The 21,690-nt window shown below is 44.3% G+C and overlaps 1 protein-coding gene across 1 annotated transcript in view; it reads right to left on the reverse strand.

The window, feature by feature from the left end:
- Positions 1–21,690, reverse strand: part of HDHD5 (haloacid dehalogenase like hydrolase domain containing 5) — a 50,802-nt gene that overhangs the window by 17,917 nt on the left and 11,195 nt on the right. The window contains exon 7 of the mRNA XM_089671841.1: positions 9,309–9,497. Coding sequence (XP_089527967.1) covers positions 9,309–9,497 — 189 coding nt within the window. The remainder of the gene's footprint in view (positions 1–9,308; positions 9,498–21,690) is intronic.

The raw sequence follows: 21,690 nt of genomic DNA on the forward strand, positions 1-21,690 counted from the left end.
TGCCATAAATAAATGTGATGCCAGCTGCCGTTCAGAGCGGAGAAGGCCCTCTAGTGGTTTAAATAGAAGCGCTTCTTAGGGATTACGTTTGATGTCTGTATGAAGAATAGTGCGGAGGAGGGCATACACCCTGATCCACAACCTGCTTACCATAGGGCAAGTCCACCAGATGTGGGCCATGGTACCCAACTGTTGGCATCCCCGAAAACAAGCCGGGGAATAGGTAGGGATAAAACTAGCTAAACGGGCAGGCGTATAATACCATCGGTATAGAATTTTGTAGGCATTCTCAAGAATAATGACATTCCTGGAACACTTAGATAATGTTTGGGTCATGTGCTGCCAGTCTTGTTGATCCAAGGTTCCCCCTAATTCCGATTGCCAACACTGATGATAGGAACGAACCGGAGGGGTTCTAGAAGATATAATGGAAGAATAAATCAGGGAGATCAGACCCGGAGCATGAGGTCTATGTCTACACTGGCTTTCAAAAGGGGATAGGCGATAAGGTCCTGGATGCGTACGTATTAAAGTATGAATAAAGTGACGAAGTTGAAGATAACCAAAATGTTCTCAGAGGGGAATGTTATAAGAAGAACGCAGAGTATCAAAGGTAATTATTCTGGTGGGGGATAGGAGTGAGTGAACATCATAAAAACCATGCGCCTGCCACCAGACAAACTGTCTAGGGTTATCCCTACCCGGAGGGAATAATGGCTTATGTAATAGACGTATCAGAGGCAGGTGAGGAGAGATAAGGCCAGCGGAGTATTTGACAGAATCCCAAAGACGAAGCGAAAGTGTCAGTGTCGGGCTAAGGGTAGGTGGGCGTTGGGAAATAGGGAGCCATGGCAAGGAGGAGAGCGGTATCGGGTGAGAGTCCATCATATCTACTACAGCCCACAGAGGGAAATGGTGAGATGCATGAATATGAGCTAAAGGGGCAATGTTAGCCGCCAAATAGTAAGACTGGAGATTCGGGACTGACAACCCGCCCGCATTCCGCCGCGCAAATAAGATATGTTTGCTAATTCTGGGTCGAGAGGAGCCCCAAATAAAGGACAGAAGTTTTCGCTGATGTAGACGCAATATATGCGAAGGTACTGAAACTGGCAGAACACGAAAAAGGTAAAGTAGTTTAGGGAGATAAGTCATACGGATTGCATTAATTCTGCCGAACCATGATAACGGGAAATGAGACCAAGAGGACAAGAGTTCGGTCAACTCATGAAAGACAGTGGGGAAGTTAGCCTGGTATAGTCCATCATATGTCGGGGTAAGCCTAATTCCTAGATATGGTAAGGCTGAAAGCCATTGGAAGGGGAACGTTTGCTTCAAAGTAGTCAAAAGTGATGGTGGGAGGGTAACTGACATAGCTCTTGATTTAGCTGGATTGACATGTAAACCTGAGAGGGTGGCAAAGGAATCGAGAACTGCAAGTAAATTAGGCAAAGTAATCTCCGGGTTTGAAATTGACAATAATATGTCATCCGCAAACAATGACAATTTATGTTGGGAGCCTGCCACATCAATTCCCTTAATATCAGGATGTATACGGATTGCTTCTGCCAACGGTTCCAGGGCTAAAATAAAAAGTAAAGGGGAAAGCGGGCAGCCCTGCCTAGTACCTCTGGCAACCGAGAACGTAGAAGACTCAAATCCGTAGTATCTAAGCTTTGCTTGAGGGGATGTATATAGCGAAGAGATCCATCGTAAGAAGGAAGGGCCAAAGCCAAAACGATGGAGGACCGACAGGAGATACGGCCAGGATAAAGTGTCAAAGGCCTTATTGATGTCTAAAGATAAGAGCATCATATTGATTTTACAAGTATGGGCCAAATGTTGCAGTTGTAAAATACGTCTGATAGCATCTCCGGCCTGTCTATGGGGAACAAATCCCACCTGGTCCTTTTTAATCAGACGAGAAAGGAAGGAATTCAATCGAGTAGCCAAAATCTTAGTAAGAATCTTCATATCAATATTGATAAGAGAAATAGGCCTATAATTAGCCCAGGAAGAATGGTCTCGATCCGGTTTAGGGATCATAACCACATTAGCAGTTAAAGAGTCTGGGGAAAAATTCGAACCTCCCTTCACCGCATTAAACATAGCGGCAAGGTGGGGAGCAAGCACATCAGCGAATTTCTTATAATATAATGCCGTGTATCCATCAGGACCTGGGCGTTTGCCCGTTTTCAGTTCTGCTATACATTGCAAAACCTCAGATACTTGGATATTACGGTCCATCAAATCCTTATGGGCCAACGTTAAAGTAGGTAAGGGCAACCTAGATAAAAAGTCAGAAATAGACTGAGGGTCGGCCCGGGTGGGATCAGAGTAAAGTTTAGCTAGTCTGTGCCGGAACTCCTCTAAAACCGTTACTGGGTTGCTCGTAAGAGTATTATGACGAGTACGTAAAGATATCGGTTTGGGGTGTTGCGCAAAAGAACGCAATCTACGGGCCAACATAGAGTCTGGTTTGTTAGCTTTGCTATACCACTTCTGGCGAGTCCAACGTAAGGAGCGTTCAGCCTCATCTGTTAGGCATAAATCCAATTCTAAGCGAGCCTGATCCAAGAGTCTACGATTTGACGGGGAAGGTGACTGTTTAAACTGGGCTGACACGGAAGCTAACTTCAATTCTAACTGACGTTGCTTAAGCTGTCTTTCTTTCTTTCGCCTTGAAGCTATATGGATAATATGTCCCCTAAGAACTGCCTTGTATGCTTCCCACAATGTTACTGAAGAAGAGACAGAACCCGAGTTTAATTGAAAATATTCCTGAGACTTACTATGTAGCTCCGTCTGAATCTCCTTCAGTGAAAGCAAGGAGTCATTCATTATCCATGAGGAGAAGGTCGGCCTGCAAAGGAGAGATCGACAGACCACCAAAATAGGCTCATGGTCTGACCATGGGACTGTTAAGATAGAAATAGAACGAACCAAAGGGAGGTGCTTACGTGAAACAAAGGCATGATCAATTCTAGAATGGGAATGATGGGGATGTGAATAATAAGTGTAGTCTTTCCCTGAGCATGAAATTCACGCCATAAATCTACCAGGTCATGGGTAATTAACGTCCGTGCAAAGGACTTCGCTGATATGGAAGGGTCAGAGTGCTGGATATTTATCTAGTGCAGGGTTTAACACTAAATTTGAATCCCCCGCCATCAGAAGCGTACCCCTTTGATGTGTGGCCAGGAGAGAACATAGATGTGACAGAAAAGGTCCAGGGTTGACGTTAGGAGCGTAATAGGACATAATGGTAACCTCTATTCCATGGATTGTACCCTGGAGCAGAAGGTATCTGCCATTGGGATCAGCAATACGCTTCACACAGACAAATGGAGTTCTACTATGGAAAGCAACCAGTACACCTCTCTGTTTAGTGGGACCAGTAGCTTGAAATATCTGAGGGTAACTTGCATCAAAATATTTTGGGGCAGAAGTAGTGGAGAAGTGGGTTTCTTGCAAACAAGCAATATCAACTTGGCGAGCCCGAAGAAACTTAAATATCTTTACCCGTTTCTGTGGAGAGTTCATCCCCTGGACATTCAGCGATAACCAGTTCAACGACATGGAAATTTAAAAGGAAGGAAGATATAATCCGCCATGATCCCCGGGAGCCCTGGAAACAAAATTTTGCAAAAACACAAAACATACATGACAAAAGACAAGGAGAAAGAAACTAAGAAGAAAGGAGAGGACAAGAAGACCTCTAATATACAAGCAAGATATCTGTAAATCATGGAGAGTGATTCAAACAATATAGTAATCACCTGTGGGTAAAACACCCACATAAAGGCTAGGTAGCGGGCGGGACAGAAGACCAGACCGCTAGCCAGCTCGAAGGGGGACACGACCATCCATCGGAACAACTCGGCATTGATATAGAATATATAAACATTATACAAACAACTGAGGCTAATACACCTGTGAATAGGCAATCCAAAACTCGCGGGACAATGAAGATCTCAACCAATCAATGCAGAGAAAAGTAACATCCACTCTTGATTGGAGGAGATAAGACACACGGAAATATGAAGTCCCTGAACAAATCTAGACTCAAGTCCAGAAAGTGGCAGCAAAAAAAGAAAAGAAAAAAAAATCCACATGGGACTAAGCTACATACTGGCGGCCAACTTCCAAACATCAGGTCGCAGAGATTTCCTGAAAGCGCTGGGCCTGTAGGGATCGAAGAGCCTGTGAACCGCTTTGACTAGGAGGAGATTTATGCGAAGACTGGGAATTTTGATGACGCGTAGGTATTAAAGTCTCCTCACTCTGAGATTGTGGCAACTCCAATTTGAGCTCCCGAAAGTGACGCCGGAGATCCGCTGGCGAGGAAGCTTGGAATTGACGACCTTGAAAGGAGAATGAAAGCTTGAAAGGGAAGCCCCATCTGTATTTGATATCCACTGACTGAAGAATCCGAAGATAAGGCCTCAGAGAACGACGTTTGGGAATTGTGACTGGGGACAGATCCGCGAACAGATGGACAGAATGACCTTGAAACTCCAAAACTGAACGATTCCGAGCTGCCTGCAGTAGACGTTCCTTAGTGCGATAGAAGTGGAATTTAATAATAATGTCTCTGGGAGGACCCTCCGTGGGCTTAGGTGCTAGAGCTCTATGGATACGATCAAACTCCAGACGTTCCATAGGAATCTCAGGGGCCAGCTCCTGGAAAAGAGCAGTTGCAGTGCCCTGCAGATCGGTGATTGCCTCCGGGATTCCACGGATGCGGAGATTATCCCTGCGAGCTCTATTCTCAGCATCCTTCAACTTATCTTTCAAAGTATCTAGCTCAGCATGTAGATCCTCCACTTCTTGTTCGTGACCCTCCAAGACTGTAGTTGCCAGATCCATGCGTTGTTCCAACTGATGGGCGCGAAGACCCAACTCTTTTAGGCCTCTCACCAGGTCGGAAGATAATTTACGTGAGGCAACAGTAATCTCCTCTCGCACTATAGTGCGAAATTTGTGTAATAAGGCTTCGGGATCATGTTCAAGAGGATCAACCATCCCCGACGGGAATTGCCGCTGACTATCACCATCAGACTCAGGGTCTCCTGGAAGTTGGGTGTTATCATCAGGCTCAGGCGGGCTAGGTATCAACTTGGCAATGTGGCCCTGTGAAGGGGATTGCTGTTTGGCCCGGTGTTTAAGTTTAGTGCGGGGAGTACGGTGCATTGCCGAAAGCGGTCCACAGATTTCCAAGTCGCCCTCGGACTATTGAAGTGTTATGTTAGGGTGTAGAAGCCCAATGGCTGAGATGAATGTCTCGGTGGCACGGCCCAAGGAGGTCACTTTGGCATTTCCCCCCGGTACGTGTACGTGTCCCCCACCGGGGGGGGGGTATTCACAGAAGGTTCAACATAGTGCAACAGTCAGTGAAAGATAGATGGTTATGGTATATAGGCCAGGTATGCAGGCTGTGTATAGGTTGCCAGAAAATATCCCAGGCACCCCTGATTTATCCACTGGGGAAGGGAACTATGCAAAAGGATGCCTTCCTCTATCCAGCATCCGTCCTGTAGCAGATCAGACCTCCTGTATCCTGCCAGGATCCTGCAGGGACATAGAATAGTCCACCGAGCCACCAGGAGGACTATGGGAGCCCACCCAGCCTGCCCCAATAGCTGACCTGACTCCAAAGGTTGGCGGGCAAGGTGATAGTGCGGCGGTCCGGCCGCGATGGCGATCCGCTCCGGCCGCGGATCTAGGAAACACCGCGGCTTCACACGCCGCGGTAGGCCTCAATCCACCCCGCGCCCCAGGAGCTCAGAGAAGGGGCAGAGCAGCTCGACACCCCTCCTCAGATGTCAGGTAGAGTCTGGGCAGCCGGGGATCCTTCGTGGGCAGCCTCCGTATCCCGGATGGCAAAGGATGGAGGATCAGGGTTCCGGAGCTTCAGAAAGAAGCGTCTGCTCCCGGCGCCATCTTGGACACGCCCCTCGTGTTCACTTTTTTCATCCTTTGTTCCACTCCAGTGCTGCTGATCTCTTGCAGCCTCTTTACAACCACTTCTTGTATACATGGACTCCAGTGATGGTTGCATGGTATTGCTTATGGCAGGTTTCCTGATGGTGACAACAGTGGACCATGCTTGTGTAGTGTGTATAGAAACAGTCATTTCCTCCCCCCTCCCTCCCTGTAGTCTTCTGGGACATGTGACAGGTCCCAGAAGGCTGCAGGACATTCACAACGCACAGCAGTACTCGCGCATGCACAGTGGGCAACCGGCTGTAAAGCCGCAAGCTGTCACAGCCCACACTGAAAATGCCGAAGCAGAGGAGACAGGATGGTCAGTCAACCCGGCCGGTAAGAGGACACCGCAGGATCGAGGGACATGTGAGTGTCCGTTTTTTAAAAGTCAGCAGCTATAGTTCTGACTGGACCTCCACTTTCAGGAATGTTGTAGATTTCAAAATATTGAAAATGACTTTGAAATGGCATGAATTAAAGATTATATGAAAGTTCAAACATTTACATGTATTTTATTGGGTTTAAATCTACTCTAAAGTAATGAGACCTTACATAACTCAATAGAGCCCCATCAGCATCACTAAATCAATCTGTGAGTTTAATCAACCGTGTATAGCCTAGGAAAAAATCATACAGTCTCTGGCTACTATGTGTATTGGGTTTTTGACATCCTAAAAGACTGCAGAGAGTCTATGGCTTTCATTTAGACAGGCATTAATGAAAAATGAAGATCAGCAGGAAGAAACCAGTAGACATAAAATGCTGTCCCATGTACATATGTAAATACAAACTACACAATATAAGTTTATCTTCTACACTTTTATAAAAAAAATTACATTCAGCAGTCCTTGTTAAAAGGAGCCTTTACTTTGTCCAAAGTAGGTAAATAGGTGACAGCGAAAAAAGTTGCCACTCCTAAGCTCAATTCAGTATTTGGAAACTTAAATGCAGGCATCAGATGGAGTTTGTCCATGCTTCCCATACAGTGGGGCAAAAAAGTATTTAGTCAGCCACCAATTGTGCAAGTTCTCCCACTTACAAAGATGAGAGAGGCCTGTAATTGGCATCATAGGTGGACCTCAACTATGAGAGACAAAATGAGAAAACAAATCCAGACAATCACATTGGCTGATTTGGAAAGAATTTATTTGCAAATTATGGTGGAAAATAAGTATTTGGTGAATATGAAAAGTTCATCTCAATACTTTGTTATATATCCTTTGTTGGCAATGACAGAGGTCAGACGTTTCCTGTAAGTCTTCACAAGGTTGGCACACACTGTTGCTGGTATGTTGGCCCATCCTCCATGCAGATCTCTTCTAGAGCAGTGATGTTTTGGGGCTGTCGCTGGGTAACACGGACTTTCAACTCCCTCTAAAGGTTTTCTATGGGGTTGAGATCTGGAGACTGGCCAGGCCACTCCAGGACCTTGAAATGCTTCTTAGGAAGCCACTCCTTCGTTGCCCGGGCGGTATGTTTGGGTTCATTGTCATGTTGGAAGACCCAGCCACGTTTCATTTTCAATGCCCTTGCTGATGGAAGGAGATTTGCACTCAAAATCTCACGATACATGGCCCCATTCATTCTGTCCTGTACATGGATCAGTCGTCCTGGTCCCTTTGCGGAGAAACAGCCCCAAAGCATGATGTTGCCACCCCCATGCTTCACAGTAGGTATGGTGTTCTTTGGATGCAACTCAGCATTCTCTCTCCTCCAAACACGACGAGTTGTGTTTCTACCAAACAGTTCTATTTTGGTTTCATCTGACCATATGACATTCTCCCAATCCTCTTCTGGATCATCCAAATGCTCTCTAGCAAACTTCAGACGGGCCCGGACGTGTACTGGCTTAAGCAGGGGGACACGTCTGGCACTGCAGGATCTGAGTCCCTGGCGGCGTAGTGTGTTACTGATGGTAGCCTTTGGTACGTTGGTCCCAGCTCTCTGCAGGTCATTCACTAGGTCCCCCCGTGTGGTCCTGGGATTTTTGCTCACCGTTCTTGTGATCATTTTGACCCCACGGGGTGAGATCTTGCGTGGAGCCCCAGATCGAGGGAGATTATCAGTGGTCTTGTATGTCTTCCATTTTCTAATTATTGCTCCCCCGGTTGATTTGTTCACACCAAGCTGCTTGCCTATTGCAGATTCAGTCTTCCCAGCCTGGTGCAGGTCTACAATTTTGTTTCTGGTGTTCTTCGACAGCTCTTTGGTCTTCACCATAGTGGAGTTTAGAGTGTGACTGTTTGAGGTTGTGGACAGGTGTCTTTTATACTGCTAACAAGTTCAAACAGGTGCCATTGATACAGGTAATGAGTGCAGGACAGAGGAGCTTCTTAAAGAAGAAGGTACATGTCTGTGAGAGCCAGAAATCTTGCTTGTTTGTAGGTGACCAAATACTTATTTTCCACCATAATTTGCAAATAAATTCTTTCCAAATCAGCCAATGTGATTGTCTGGATTTGTTTTCTCATTTTGTCTCTCATAGTTGAGGTCTACCTATGATGCCAATTACAGGCCTCTCTCATCTTTGTAAGTGGGAGAACTTGCACAATTGGTGGCTGACTAAATACTTTTTTGCCCCACTGTACATACATTATAGCAAAGGACAGGCCGCATACAGATGATCTTGCCATTTCAATAAAACTTGATTATTATGGAAACCGTGCACAAAAAGCACCACCTGGGTCCCATCTTGCTCTGGCATGTTTTAGCCATTAACAGGCTGAATCATATAATCTACATTCAAGTCTGTTCCCAGGTGAAATGCATCAGTACAGTGAGGTTCCTAGGTGGCACTTATCTGTGAATTGTTTTTTGAATAATAAAGTTTTATAAAAACGCTGAGATCATGGATGTGTGGACAGACTTTTGCTGTGAAGTAGGTAAATAACAAGTGTACTTTAGAGAAGGCAGTGTAAATATCCTGTAGTTACCTTTCCAGTGTTTTCCTGTACCAAAGCCCCATAAAAACGGAACTTCCAGGAATGGAAAAACTTGCGACTCGCCCAAACCCCCTGATATTCACCTTGCTAGCACTCCCTTGCCATTTTTGCTCTGTTGTAGCTCCTGCTAAAAGCTCCAGTGTGAGGTGCTATGAAAAGCGGTGATGTTACATTCTCTGTTAAGTGATAGTGTTCTAGACCAGAGAACAGCTAGTAGACCATAGCACCATCAAATGGGAGGAGGTCAGATCCAGTACCTCATTGGTGCTTTGGGATATGGTGAAGCATGTGATCTCCTCCCATATGAGAGTGGGGGGTCTAGCATGTCATGTTGGGGACCCTCAGTTCTTCCCTGTTGTATAAAGTGCAACCACTCACCCAATAGCATACAAGGTCTGTATTGGGGTATTCCAGCCCCGCCCCCTCGCCTGGTTCATAATCAGCTGCTCTGCAAAGCTGTACGTCATGGTGCTGGGTTTGCCAACCAAGGCCTCATAATGCAGCTCCTTCCCCGTGATTTTATGGTACAAAGTCTCCAGGCACACCAAGAATGTCCCATGGCCAAACCTAAACAGGACAAATAAGGACAGATCACATATGGAGCTGAAAAAGATTAAAAATTTGTTCCTAAAAAACAAAAAATCAACATTGTGATGGAAATCTGAGGTATTTTCTGCTTTTTGTCTCCAAATTGCTTTCTTTAGGATGACGTCTGTGATGTCTCTTGTGGGAGGTACCTGCTTTGCTCATGCTTCCCACTCAGCATCACCCCTCATTAAAGAGGAACTTCACCCTTATCTTAACCCCTTAACGCCAGCGCCTTCTAGCCCTTTAGGTTTCTGATGCTGGGAGGCGGGGTTTCTGATCATGAGAACGCCATGATTGGCTGTCCCAGCAGTTAGATGATCGGAAAGCTCCTGATCACAAGTAGACATAACTGTGCCAGGAGCACACAGGGAGCACTCTTGACACAGCTCTGTTTACATTCTGGTACGCATATATATGGCCTCTCCGCATTAAGGCCCACCCACCGAGAGGCCGCATATACACTGTGTGCACAATTATTAAGCAAGTGAGTATTTTGACCAAATCATCATTTTATGCATATTGTCCAACTACAAGCTGTATAAAGTTGAATACCTATCGGATTGAAGCATATCAGGTGATGTGTATTTATGTAATGAGGGAGGGTGTGACCTAAGCAGATCAACACCGTATATCAAGCTGTGCATAATTATTAGGCAGCTTCTTTTCCTCAGGCAAAATGGGTCAAAAAAGAGATTTAACAGACTCTGAAAAGTAAAAAATTGTAAAAAGACTTTCAGAGGGATGCAACACTCGTGAAATTGCTAAGATATTGGGGTGTGATCACAGAACCATCAAATGTTTTGTTGCAAATAGTCAACAGGGTAGTAAGAAACGTGTTGAGAAAAAAAATGCAAATTAACTTCCAAAGATTTGAGAAGAATCAAACATGAGGCTACCAGGAACCCTATATCATATTCCAAGAACTGCAACCTACCTGGAGTGCCCAGACGTACAAGGTGTGCAGTGCTCAGAGACATGGCCAAGGCAAGGAATGCTGAAACCCGACCACCCCTGAACAAGACACATAAGTTGAAACGTCAACACTGGGCCAAGAAATATCTGAAGACAGGTTTGTCAAAGTTTTATAGACTGATGAGATGAGAGTGACTTTTGATGGACCAGATAGATGGGCCCTTGGCTGGATCAGTAACGGGCACAGAGCTCCACTTTGACTCAGACGCCAGCAAGGTGGAGATGGGGTACTGCTATGGGCTGGTATTGTTAAAGATGAGCTAGTTGTACCTTTTTTGGGTTGAAGATGGACTCAAAATCAACTCCCAAACCTATTTCCGGTTTTTAGATGAAACTTTCTTCAAGCATTGGTACAGGAAAAACAGAATTTTTTTGTTACTCACCGTAAATCCCAGTATATATACTGCTATTTGTAAACGCTATAACTTTTATGTAAACCAATTAATTTACACGTATTGGGATTTTTTTTTAGCAAAGACATGTAGCAAAATACATGTTGGCGTAAATTTGACAAAATTAGATTTTTAACATGACATGTTTAATAGCAAAAAGTAAAAAATACAGTTTTTTTTCTCAAAATAGTCAGGATTTTTTTTTTAAAGCTCAAAAAATAAAAAATGTACAGGCGATCAAATACCACCGAAAGAAAGCTCAATTCGTGGGGAAAAACAAAGGACGTAAATTTAATTTGGGTGCAGCGTTGCATGACCACGCAACTGTCAGTTAAAGTAACACAGCGCCGTAACACAAAAAATGGCCTGGTCAGGAAGGGGGGTAAATCCTCAGGAGGGCAAGTGGTGTACTGTTTTCCTTCACCGTAAATCTCCTGTTTAAGAAGGGCCACAAGTTCTCAATAGAGTTTAGGTCAGGTGAGGAAGGGGGCCTTGTCATTATTCTTTCATCTTTAAGGCCTTTACTGGCTAGCCACCCAGTGGAGTACTTTGCTGCATGCAATGGAGCATTGTTGTGGTCTTCTTGAAAGATGTAGATTTTTCTCTTTCGTTCATTGAGGGCCACAGCCTCATAATCTTGACCGTAGGGTTATATCGTCACCTTCAGGAGTAGGCAGAAAAAAAGAACAAGCACAGCACCGCCTGGTACCAGGCCATTTTTTGCATTACGGAGCTGTGCACCCAAATAAAATGTATGTCCTTTTTTTGCCACGAATTGAGCTTTCTTTCGGTGGTATTTGATCGCCTGTGCATTTTTATTTTTTGCACTATAAAAAAGAAAGGCCGACAATTTTTTTTAAAAAAAAACATTTTTGACATTTGCTATTAAAAATGTTATGTTAAAAATTAAATTTCATCATAAATTTAAGCCAACATGCATTCTGCTATGTCTTTCCTAAAACAAAATCCCAATACGTGTAAATTAATTGGTTTACGTGAAAGTTATAGCGTTTACAAATGGCAGTATATATACTGGGATTTTTTTCTTTCATTTTTACTAGTAATGGCGGCAATCAGCGACTTATAGCGGGACTGCAGCAGACATTCTGACACTGGGGGGAACTGACTTTGAGTCACTGACATCCCCAGTGAACCAATACAGTGATCAGTGCTAAAAAAAAAAGCACTGACACTGTACTAATGGCACTGGGCAGGAAGGGGTTAACATGAGGTGCGATCAAAAGTTTAACTGTGTGCTAGGAGTGTTTTACTAAGGGGCGGTGTGTTTGTGTGTGATTCCCTGTAATAACACTGCTGTGGATGGCTGTGTTGTGCACAGCCATCCACAGCAGTGTGCCCGAGCTGACAGAGAACTGTTAGTAAACAAAACAGTTCTTCTCTCTGTTGGAGATCCTCGGTGATTGACAGCCATGGCCGCGAATGGCTCTCGCACGCCCCTACCCGGAAATGCAAAATCACGCATATATACATGATTTTGTGCACTGCTGCCACACTGTAGCAGTATTTCTGCTATAGGGCGGTCGGCAAGCGGCTAAACAGTGTCAGGGAGGCTGTGGTTGCTACTGCACAAAAAGTTGATCGTCAACAGACCAAGAAACTGACAGACTCCATGCATGGAAGGCTTATGACTCTTATTGAAAAGAACGGTAGCTATATTGGTCACTAATTTTTTTGCTTGAAATGTCAGAAATGTTTATTTGTATATTTTGAGTTGTTTGTCTATTATTCTCACTTTAACAGATGAAAATAAACAAGTGAGATGGGAAAATTTTAGTTTTTCATTTAGTTTCAAAATAATTATGCGCATAGATAAATAACTGTGCACACAGTGTATCCGTACTACCGGTGGGAAGAGGTTAAATATCACAGCAAAGGTACCTTTAGAAATGTTTAGTAATGACCAGGGGCGGACTGACAACTCATGGGGCACCCGGGCAATAAGAGATAATGGTGCCCCCTGTGTCTTTGCCTTTAGTAAAGCCAAAGCCACACCACACAACACCCCACCTACATATTGTAGCTCAGCTGTACAGAAAGGGCATTAAAAATAATTTTAAAAAATAATAAAACGTTGTGGGGTCCCGCCTCCATTCATACCAAGCTCTTCGGGTCTGGTATGGGTTTTGAGGGGAATCCCCATGCCAAAATTAAGAAAAAATGGCGTGGGGGACACCTCCAAGATCCATACCAGTTCCCCCCCCCAAAGCACCCTGTCCCCATGTTGATGAGGACAAGGGCCTTTTCCCCACAACCCTGGTCTGTGGTTGTGGGGGGTCTGCTGGCAGGGGGCTTATCGGAATCTGGAAGCCCCCTTTAACAAGGGACCCCGGATGCTGCCACCCCCCCATGTGAATGAGTAAGAGGTACATGGTACCGCTACCCATTCACAAAGAAAAGTGTAGTGTAAAAAAAGACAGAAGGCAGTCTTTGACAAGTCCTTTATTTAAAACAATGTCCCCAGAAGTAGATCCAACGTCAATCACAATGCCCCCGCCGCCGCTACCCAAAAAAACAAAAAAAGACTCCACTCCCGATGCTGGCTCACGGCCATCTGACTGCTCCGTTGGCTTTACAGTTCTTAAATATGTAAGGGGCGGGGCCATCCAGTTATATCACACATGTGGCCCCACCTCCTTGTGGCATCATAGTCCCAGCATGCCCCGGTTGATGACGCCACAAGGAGCGGGGTCACACATGTCATGTCCCCGGGTGGCCCCGCCCCTTACATATTTAAGAACTATCAAGCCAGCGGAGTAGTCAGACGGCTGGGAGCCAGCGTCGGGAGCGGACAGGTCCCAGAAGACTACAGGGATATTCACAAAGCACAGCGCTTCTCGCACATGCGCAGTGGGCACCCGGTTCTGAATCCGCAAACTGTCACAGCTGGGTGCTCACACTAAAAAATGCCGGCGCCAGGGAGAGAAGACGGCTGGTGAAACCAGCCGTGGTGAGGACACCGCTGGACCGAGGGACAGGTAAGTGGCTGTATTTTAAAAGTCAGTAGCTACAGTTTTTTTTTTTTTCAGCTGGAACTCCGCTTTAAGGGGCAGCTGCTTTGGGCCCTGCCTGGCGCTGCTGCACAGAAGAGCCGAATGGCCGGTCCGGTATTCTAACACGGCGGCGGGGGGAATACCGAGCCAACCGCTTCATAAGATGCGCAGACATTTCCCCCCATTTCTTGGGGGGGAGAAAAAGTGCGTCTTATGGAGCGAAAAATATGGTAAGCGACAAGCAGAACCCACATATAAATATCTTCAAACTATGAAGATGTTCAAATTTAATTTATTTAATTGGTTAAAGGTGGCATGTGCAGACACAGTGACTTGGTGCTCTGCAATAATGTGAATGGAGGACTGTTTGCTATGAGTGAGAGGAGCTGCTCGCTATCTGCTACAGTAGGAAAAATGCTCTGTATACTGCGGGAGGATACTGATCACAAAATCTATTAAAGGTATTTCCAAATCAAAAGCCATGGCTGGATGGCTAACTGAGGGCTCAAGCTTAGAGCAAGAGATGTGGCCTTCAGAGCAGATGACCATGTGGCCTAAAGGAAAGCTCGAAATTAATTATAGAAAGGCATGAAGGAGGGTAAGCGAAGATATAAACAGTGCATTGAATCTTATTTTGAGAATATAGAATCTATTAGTATGTGGAAGGGGATTAAGGCAATGGTAGATTTTAAATCTAGCCCTAAACAGGTTTGTAACCTAGTACTCCGATACCTTAACCACCTCCCGCCTAGACATTTTATAAATACAGTTGGGCAAAAGCTTCCTCAATTCAGGAGGACGTACGTGTACATCCTCCTTTTCTCGCTGCTCGTGTGTGACCCCGCATGTGCTGTGGTGAGTGATTTTTTTTTTTGTGGGCTTATTTACACTTGAGGTACGCTCTTCAGACTGCTGTTTTAACCTCCTAAATGCTTAATTATCGCAGTACAACCGCATGCGTTGTGCGCAGTTGTGGGGCAGCTACAGAGTGGCCTCATTCCTAATGGACATCAATGGGAGTGCCTGTATGGGTATGCATGGAACACCTGTGCATCCTCATGTGATAAGGAGGCCTCCACACAGAGTACGCACTGATATTCCTCATGTGAAAGAGGCGTTATGGTGACACTTGGGTTGATGTGGTGGTGACCAGGTATACTGTGACTGGCTGTACTATTTTGGTCTCATTCACATGGGGCATATCACTGCATATTCTGTGCAAGGTCCATGTTTATCTGCACAAAGATGTACAGGTGTTAGTGTATCCCCGTACAGGCAGTCTCATTGTGAATTGGGATGCAGCCGCTGCAAGGACACAACCGCGACTCCCAATCTGACATCTCTGCGGGTGCACGGCCCCGAATGCAGACAGTGCGACCAGCCAGTAACAGTGTCCCTGATCACCATTACACTCGTCACAGTGTCATCAGACCAGTGCATCCAGCGGAGAGAGGGGCCAGAACATGGCGCTGTGAGCAGCGTGTAGTGGGAGCTCCGGACGTCCTGTCGAGGACTGATTGCTGCTGGGTACCGTGCTGTGTGGACTGAGAATGGCCTGACCCTTACCTGCCAGCCCGCGCCCTGTGGGCTGGAGGGCATCCACAGCTCCCGGTGTGGTGCCTCCTGAGAGCGTGGGCCGGTGTTGCAGGCGGTGGTGGCTGGAACCCCTGGCTGGAGGGGACAGGTATCAGGGAGTCGGTGCTGGAGCCTTGTCGGGGGTCGGAGCTGAGCTGGTAACGTGCAGGTGTACTGGAGGGTCAGTAGCTGGAGGTGGCTGAAAGGAAGAGGCAGAACCCCGAGACTCCGGAGGACTGCGAGGAGAAAGTAGTGGGGTACGTGGAGTGTGCCGGGTGCCCAGGCAATCAGCCACGTGACCTGACGGTTCCCAGAAGTTTGGGAGAACCGGGGTTGCGGTGGGGTCCTGTGGACGAGGAGGGGGTTTCGGCACTGGAGGAGAGTCCCCCCCCCCAACCCAGGGCAGCATCTTTGGGAGACTAGAGGACCCTAAAAACACCCTAAAAATCCAGAGAGATCGGTGACCCCCACCTTCTCCCACTGGAATAAGGATGAGAGGATGGGGAGGGCAGAGGAGGAGATCTCTTCAGTCTCTCCCTAGACCCAGGGTTTTTTTTTTCCTCTGTCTCCCTCTGGCCCACCTCTCCTCCTCCGGCAGCGCTATGTCTTCCTTGTCCTCTGTCACTCCCTCCCTCATTGCGAGGGCAGGGGGCGGAGCAGGAGGGGGAATTCTGGAGTGGCAGGTCGTCCGAAGACCAAACATACTGCTAAACTCTGAACTAACCTATGTTACGAGCTGCGGTTCGGAGAGGGCTTGCATGTCTCACCCCAAAATAGGAATTGCTAGTGGAAACAAACCATGACAGATTCCATGGCAATATTTAAGCCATGGGTGTTTTAGGAGTAAGGCAGTCAAGAGGAAGGGAGGGTGGGAAGTAGGATAGTGTGTGGGTGCTCAGAGGGGAGGGGGGAGGAAGACGGGAGGAGGGTCGAGTAATCCAGTAAGAGGTGGGAGAATGTCTATGTCTTAAGGTGTTTAGACCTCTGTGCCTTCGGTCAGAAATACAGTGGGGAAATTAAATAACATTAGAAATGAGTTTAAGTTCATAATTTATACCGTGAAAGGGTTAAACTCCCCGGCTAAAAGACATAAGATACTTAGGGAAATTCACCAATACTCCATAGATGTAGTATTTTTACAAGAGACACACATAAACCATGATACAAATGTTAAGTTATACTCTAAATATAATCCAACCTGGTACTATGCAGATTCCCCAATAAAAAGGGCTAAAGGAGTGGCAATCAGGTTTTTTCCAGGAGGAGAAACTGGTGGACCAAGAGGGCCGGTTTCTATTCCTGAGGGGAAAACTACAAGGATTTGAATGCACATTAGTTAATATTTATTGTGCAAATAAAAATCCAGCAATATTTCTGGAGGGTGTGTTAAGAAAACTTACTGAATTTAAAAGGGGTAGTCTAGTCGTGGCAGGAGATTTTAATCTATGACTGGATCCACAGATGGATGCGTCATCTGGTACGTAGAGAGAGGGCAGTAGGAAACTAAATTCTCTGAAGAGGATGCTTTATAAATGTCAATTGACTGACACTTAGAGAATGAAACATCCAAGAGAAAGAGACTACACCTTTTTCTCTTCAGTACATAGATCGCATTCACAACTGGACTATATAATGATCTAGCACAGACAACTGGAATCATTTATTAGTTCTAAGATAGAGGTTATGTCCATCTTTGATCATGCTCCTGTCACAATGACATTACGTGTAGGAGGGGAGCAGAATAAAATAACTATGTGGAGTCTAAATGATATGCTTATGCAAGATCCTGAAATAGAGAAAAGGCTAAGGTGGGAAATGTAGCAATTCTTTGCGTCTAATGAGACAGAGGAGGTTTCGGTGGCCTCAATTTGGGATGCTCATAAAGCATATATTAGGGGAATCTTGATCTCGATAGGGGCAAAAAAAAAAAAAGAAAAAAAGACAGACCGGGAAAAAAAAATAAGGAGGGTGATGGAAGAGCTTTATAAATTAGAACAGTTACATAAAAAGAAGATGGGCTTGGACATACACCAGAGGATAACTCTCAAAAGAAAAGAATTAAAAGATCTAATGGAACAGGAATCGAGAAGGATATTTAATAGGGTTTCAAAGGAAAGATATCAGTGGGGGAATAGACCAGAAAAACAGCTAATGAGGAGATTAAAGGAAAAGAAATCTAGGAATTTTATAGAAAAAATCAAAGACAGAAAAGGAGAAATAGTGTACTCCACCATTGATATTGCTAGTACGTTCCAAAAATATTACAGCATGTTATATGATGCGAGTTCTAGAAATCAAAAAGAAACAGAGGATGAAAAGAAAGAGAAAAAGGCAGAAATATCTAAAAAGGTGGGGATGCGAAGAATATCAGAAGGAAAACTAGCAGCCCTAGACAGAATTATCACACCGGAGGAAATTACTTTGGCCCTGAAGAGTACAGCAGTAGAGAGGAGCCCATGCCCCAACAGATATACTGTATGCTACAATAAGAAATTTAAAGAGGGGCTGGCAATGAGGGAAGAATCACTGCAAGCATTTATAAGAATTATACTTAAAGGTAAGGACAGTTCACAGTGCACCAACTATCATTATTAAATACCGACACAAAATTATATGCTAAGGTATTGGCAACTAGGCTGAAGGAGTTGATGCCTGAGTGGATACACAAGGATCAGGTGGGATTCATTCCTGGCAGAGAAAGGAGGGACAATGGCTTGAGATCGTTGCTCCTTTTACAAAAAGCAAAGAGAGAGAAATTGTCGACAATATTCCTGTCAATTGACGCAGAAAAAGCTTTTGACAGGGTTGATTGGGGATTTATGTTAGATACGTTAGAAGCATTAGGTTTGGGGCCTAAAATGTTAAAATGGATAAAAGGACACTATAATGGTTCGTCAGCAGCACTAAAGGTCAACGGAGCACTCTCACAATTCTTTAAAATGTATAATGGTACTAGACAGGGATGTCCACTCTCTCCTTTGCTGTTTGTAATATCCCTGGAACTAGTGTTGGCGATGGTAAGAAAGTGTGTGGACATAACAGGAATAAAGATAGATGTGGCAGCGTACGCAGATGATATGTTGTTCTATTTTGTAAATCCAAGAATAACACTGCCTAATTTAATGAGACTATTAAAACAGTATGGAGAGTTATCAAACTTGAAAATAAACCCTGAAAAGTCTGAGATATTAAATATCAATGTACCAAAGATAGAGAAGCAAACTCTACAAAAAACTCTCCATTTACATGGAGAGAAAAAGAACTAGGTTATCTGGAAATAAAGTTCACCCCTTCAATAAAAGGCCTATACCAGGCAAATTATATTCCACTAATAAACAAAGTAAAGGATGAGTTGGGGAGACTTTCAAAGAGAGGGGCCTCTTGGATAGGTCGCATAAATTTGGTACAGATGGTGATAGTACCAAAAATTCTGTATAAGTTTCACATGCTCCCAACACATCTACCAGGGTCTTTCTTTGGGATATTAAAGAGGATGATACTTAGGTTCATATGGGTAAATAAGAAACCAAGAATGAAGTACGAGGTGCTGTGTAGGGCAAAAGAGAATGGGGGGTTAAACCTGCCTAATGTTAGGAAATATTATTTAATCGGTGATATTATCACGGATTGTAGATTGGACACATAATTCACAAGGCAAGTGTTGGGTAAATATGGAAGAGAATATGAGTAAGGCACAATTAGAGAAGAATATAAGGATACCACATAGTTTCCGTGTACTGGGCGCGAATACTAGTTCTTTGACAAGGAAAGTTTTTAGAGTCTGGAATATAATACACAAGCAAAAGGGATGGAAATATAATTCAACACTAATTTCCCTGGTGGGAACAGAGTATTTTCATCCAGGGAAGGACAATATCTCTGGGAAACAGTTTAAAGATAAAAATGCACGTTTGAAGGACATAATGGAAAGGGGAAATTGCACACTTTTCAAGAATTAAAGAGGAAAAAATACTTATTTTTCACATTGAACGAGTGGGCGGTATTATCAATTAGGCTATTTTGTGTCAATGTTCCCACAACCACTGAGGACTTCGAAGGATCTGTATCCATTTGAAAGATTGTTGAATGTAAACACAGTTCCAAAACATGCTACCTCTAGGATTTATAAAACACTTGTTGAGATTGAGGGAGCTGATCCTCCCTTGTTCTTAGAGAAATCGGAAAAGGAGCTGGGAACAGAATTAAAAGAGCAACAAAGGAATAAAATATTCAGATTAACTCATGAGCTGATGAATATGAACACAGTAGAAATGAAATACAAATGTTTGGCAAGATGGCATATCACACCGAGTGTGGCACATAATCAACAATTAGAAGTTTCACCTTTATGTTGGAGGGGTGGCGAAAAAAAAAGTGAACAATGGCACATATATGGTGGGAATGTCCTAAAATACAGGAATACTGGCAGGAAATAATCCAATATATTTATTTATTTATTTCAGGTACTTATATAGCGCCAGCAAATTACGCAGCGCATATATATTGTACATTCACATCAGTCCCTAACCCTCAAGGGGCGTACAATCTAAGGTCCCTAACTCACATTCATACATACACATACTAGGACCAATTTAGACAGGAGCCAATTCACCTACCAGCACATGTTTGGAGTGTGGGAGGAAACCGGAGTACCCGGAGGAAACCCACTCAGACACAGGGAGAACATGCAAACTCCAGGCAGGTGGTGCCATGGTTGGGATTTGAACCAACAACCCTAGTACTGCCAGGCATAAGTGCTAACCATTTAGCCACTGTGCTGCCCAATATACCCAGGAAATACTAGGAAACACCATACAGAAGGACCCATGGGCGTGTTTATTTTACATATAAATATATACTCCTGCGCAACAGAACAATCCCCACCCCTAAAATTTGAAATGCTGCTGTGCACTAGTGTAAAACACCAAATCATAAAAGTTATATAATAAACAGCGCAAAACAATACCCAACAAATTTCACATAATAAAGGAATAAGGTGAAAAACTCATATTTTGATTTAAAGTGTCCAAAATTAATGTGTCCAAAAAATATATATATAAAAAATATAATAAATATATATATACAAAATATAAAAAAATATATAAAAAGCTTTTCTCCAACTTCAGAGTGCTTCACCAAAAACGAATAAATATATATTGTGGTTATCCTTCTGTGATAAGTGCTTCCACCATCCACCAGTGAAAAAAACAACATTAATCGCACTCACCAGATTACGGCGAATAGTAAGCCTTTTAGGACTTTTAGGGATCCTACATCCCCTATTATAGCCTCCAGACCTCCATTCCACCACACCAGACTAGGATGATTCTTCCACCTCCTTTCTCCAAAACCGCTCCACCGTTGTGCCAAAGAAGAAAATATTGCATATAGTGTGATATTACTAATGACCTCCTCTTAAGTCTATAGTAATAATGCCAGGTCACTCATGGTTCACAAAATCATTAAAGGCTTTTTATTATATAGCCTCCATCGGCCAAACACAGTCAAATACCATCCAGGATCAATTGCAGAAATCCCACAACTTGCTGTGCAGAGGATGACAGTATGTGTGACAGACAGATCCCAAAATGGCCGCTGGAACGCACACCGCTCGGCGTGCGTTCCACTCACCGGAAGTGACGTATGACATTCAAACAACGGACCGGAAGTGCGTCAACGCGTTTCGCCCCTCCCGCTGAGCGTTCTCAAGACTCCCACTGGGCGTTCTCAAGACTCCTAAGAACCTATTTTTTATATATATTTTTTTTGGACACATTAATTTTGGACACTTTAAATCAAAATATGAGTGTTTATTTTACAACTTTGAGTCTTCAGTGAGACTATAGAGAAACAGGGTACTATACCATCTAATTAGTGCGGCTAAAGGCCTTATTCCTAAGTTCTGGCAAGCTCCAGAGCCCGCAGAAATAAAAGATTGGTTAAATAGAGTTGAATACATGAGTAGGATGGAGGAGTAGTACCATACGGATGAGGATAAAATGTAAAAATATAGGAAAAAGTGGAGTAGTTGGGTAGACATTAAAATATCCAAAAGATATCTGGAAGCAGTGGGAGGAGGTGTGAGGGAAAGCACTTGGCTCAAGATAGAAAAATATGGGAGGTTTCTGGCAGGAAGGATTAAGGATATGGAAAGGGGTAATTGGATGGGCAGATAGGGGGAGGGATTGGGAATGGTAGGGAGTAGGAGAATTTAAATGGAAT

The sequence above is a fragment of the Staurois parvus genome, unplaced genomic scaffold (assembly GCF_062004578.1).
Source record: "Staurois parvus isolate SC_StPar_1 unplaced genomic scaffold, SC_StPar_1.0 ptg000114l, whole genome shotgun sequence".
NCBI lineage: Eukaryota > Metazoa > Chordata > Amphibia > Anura > Ranidae > Staurois > Staurois parvus.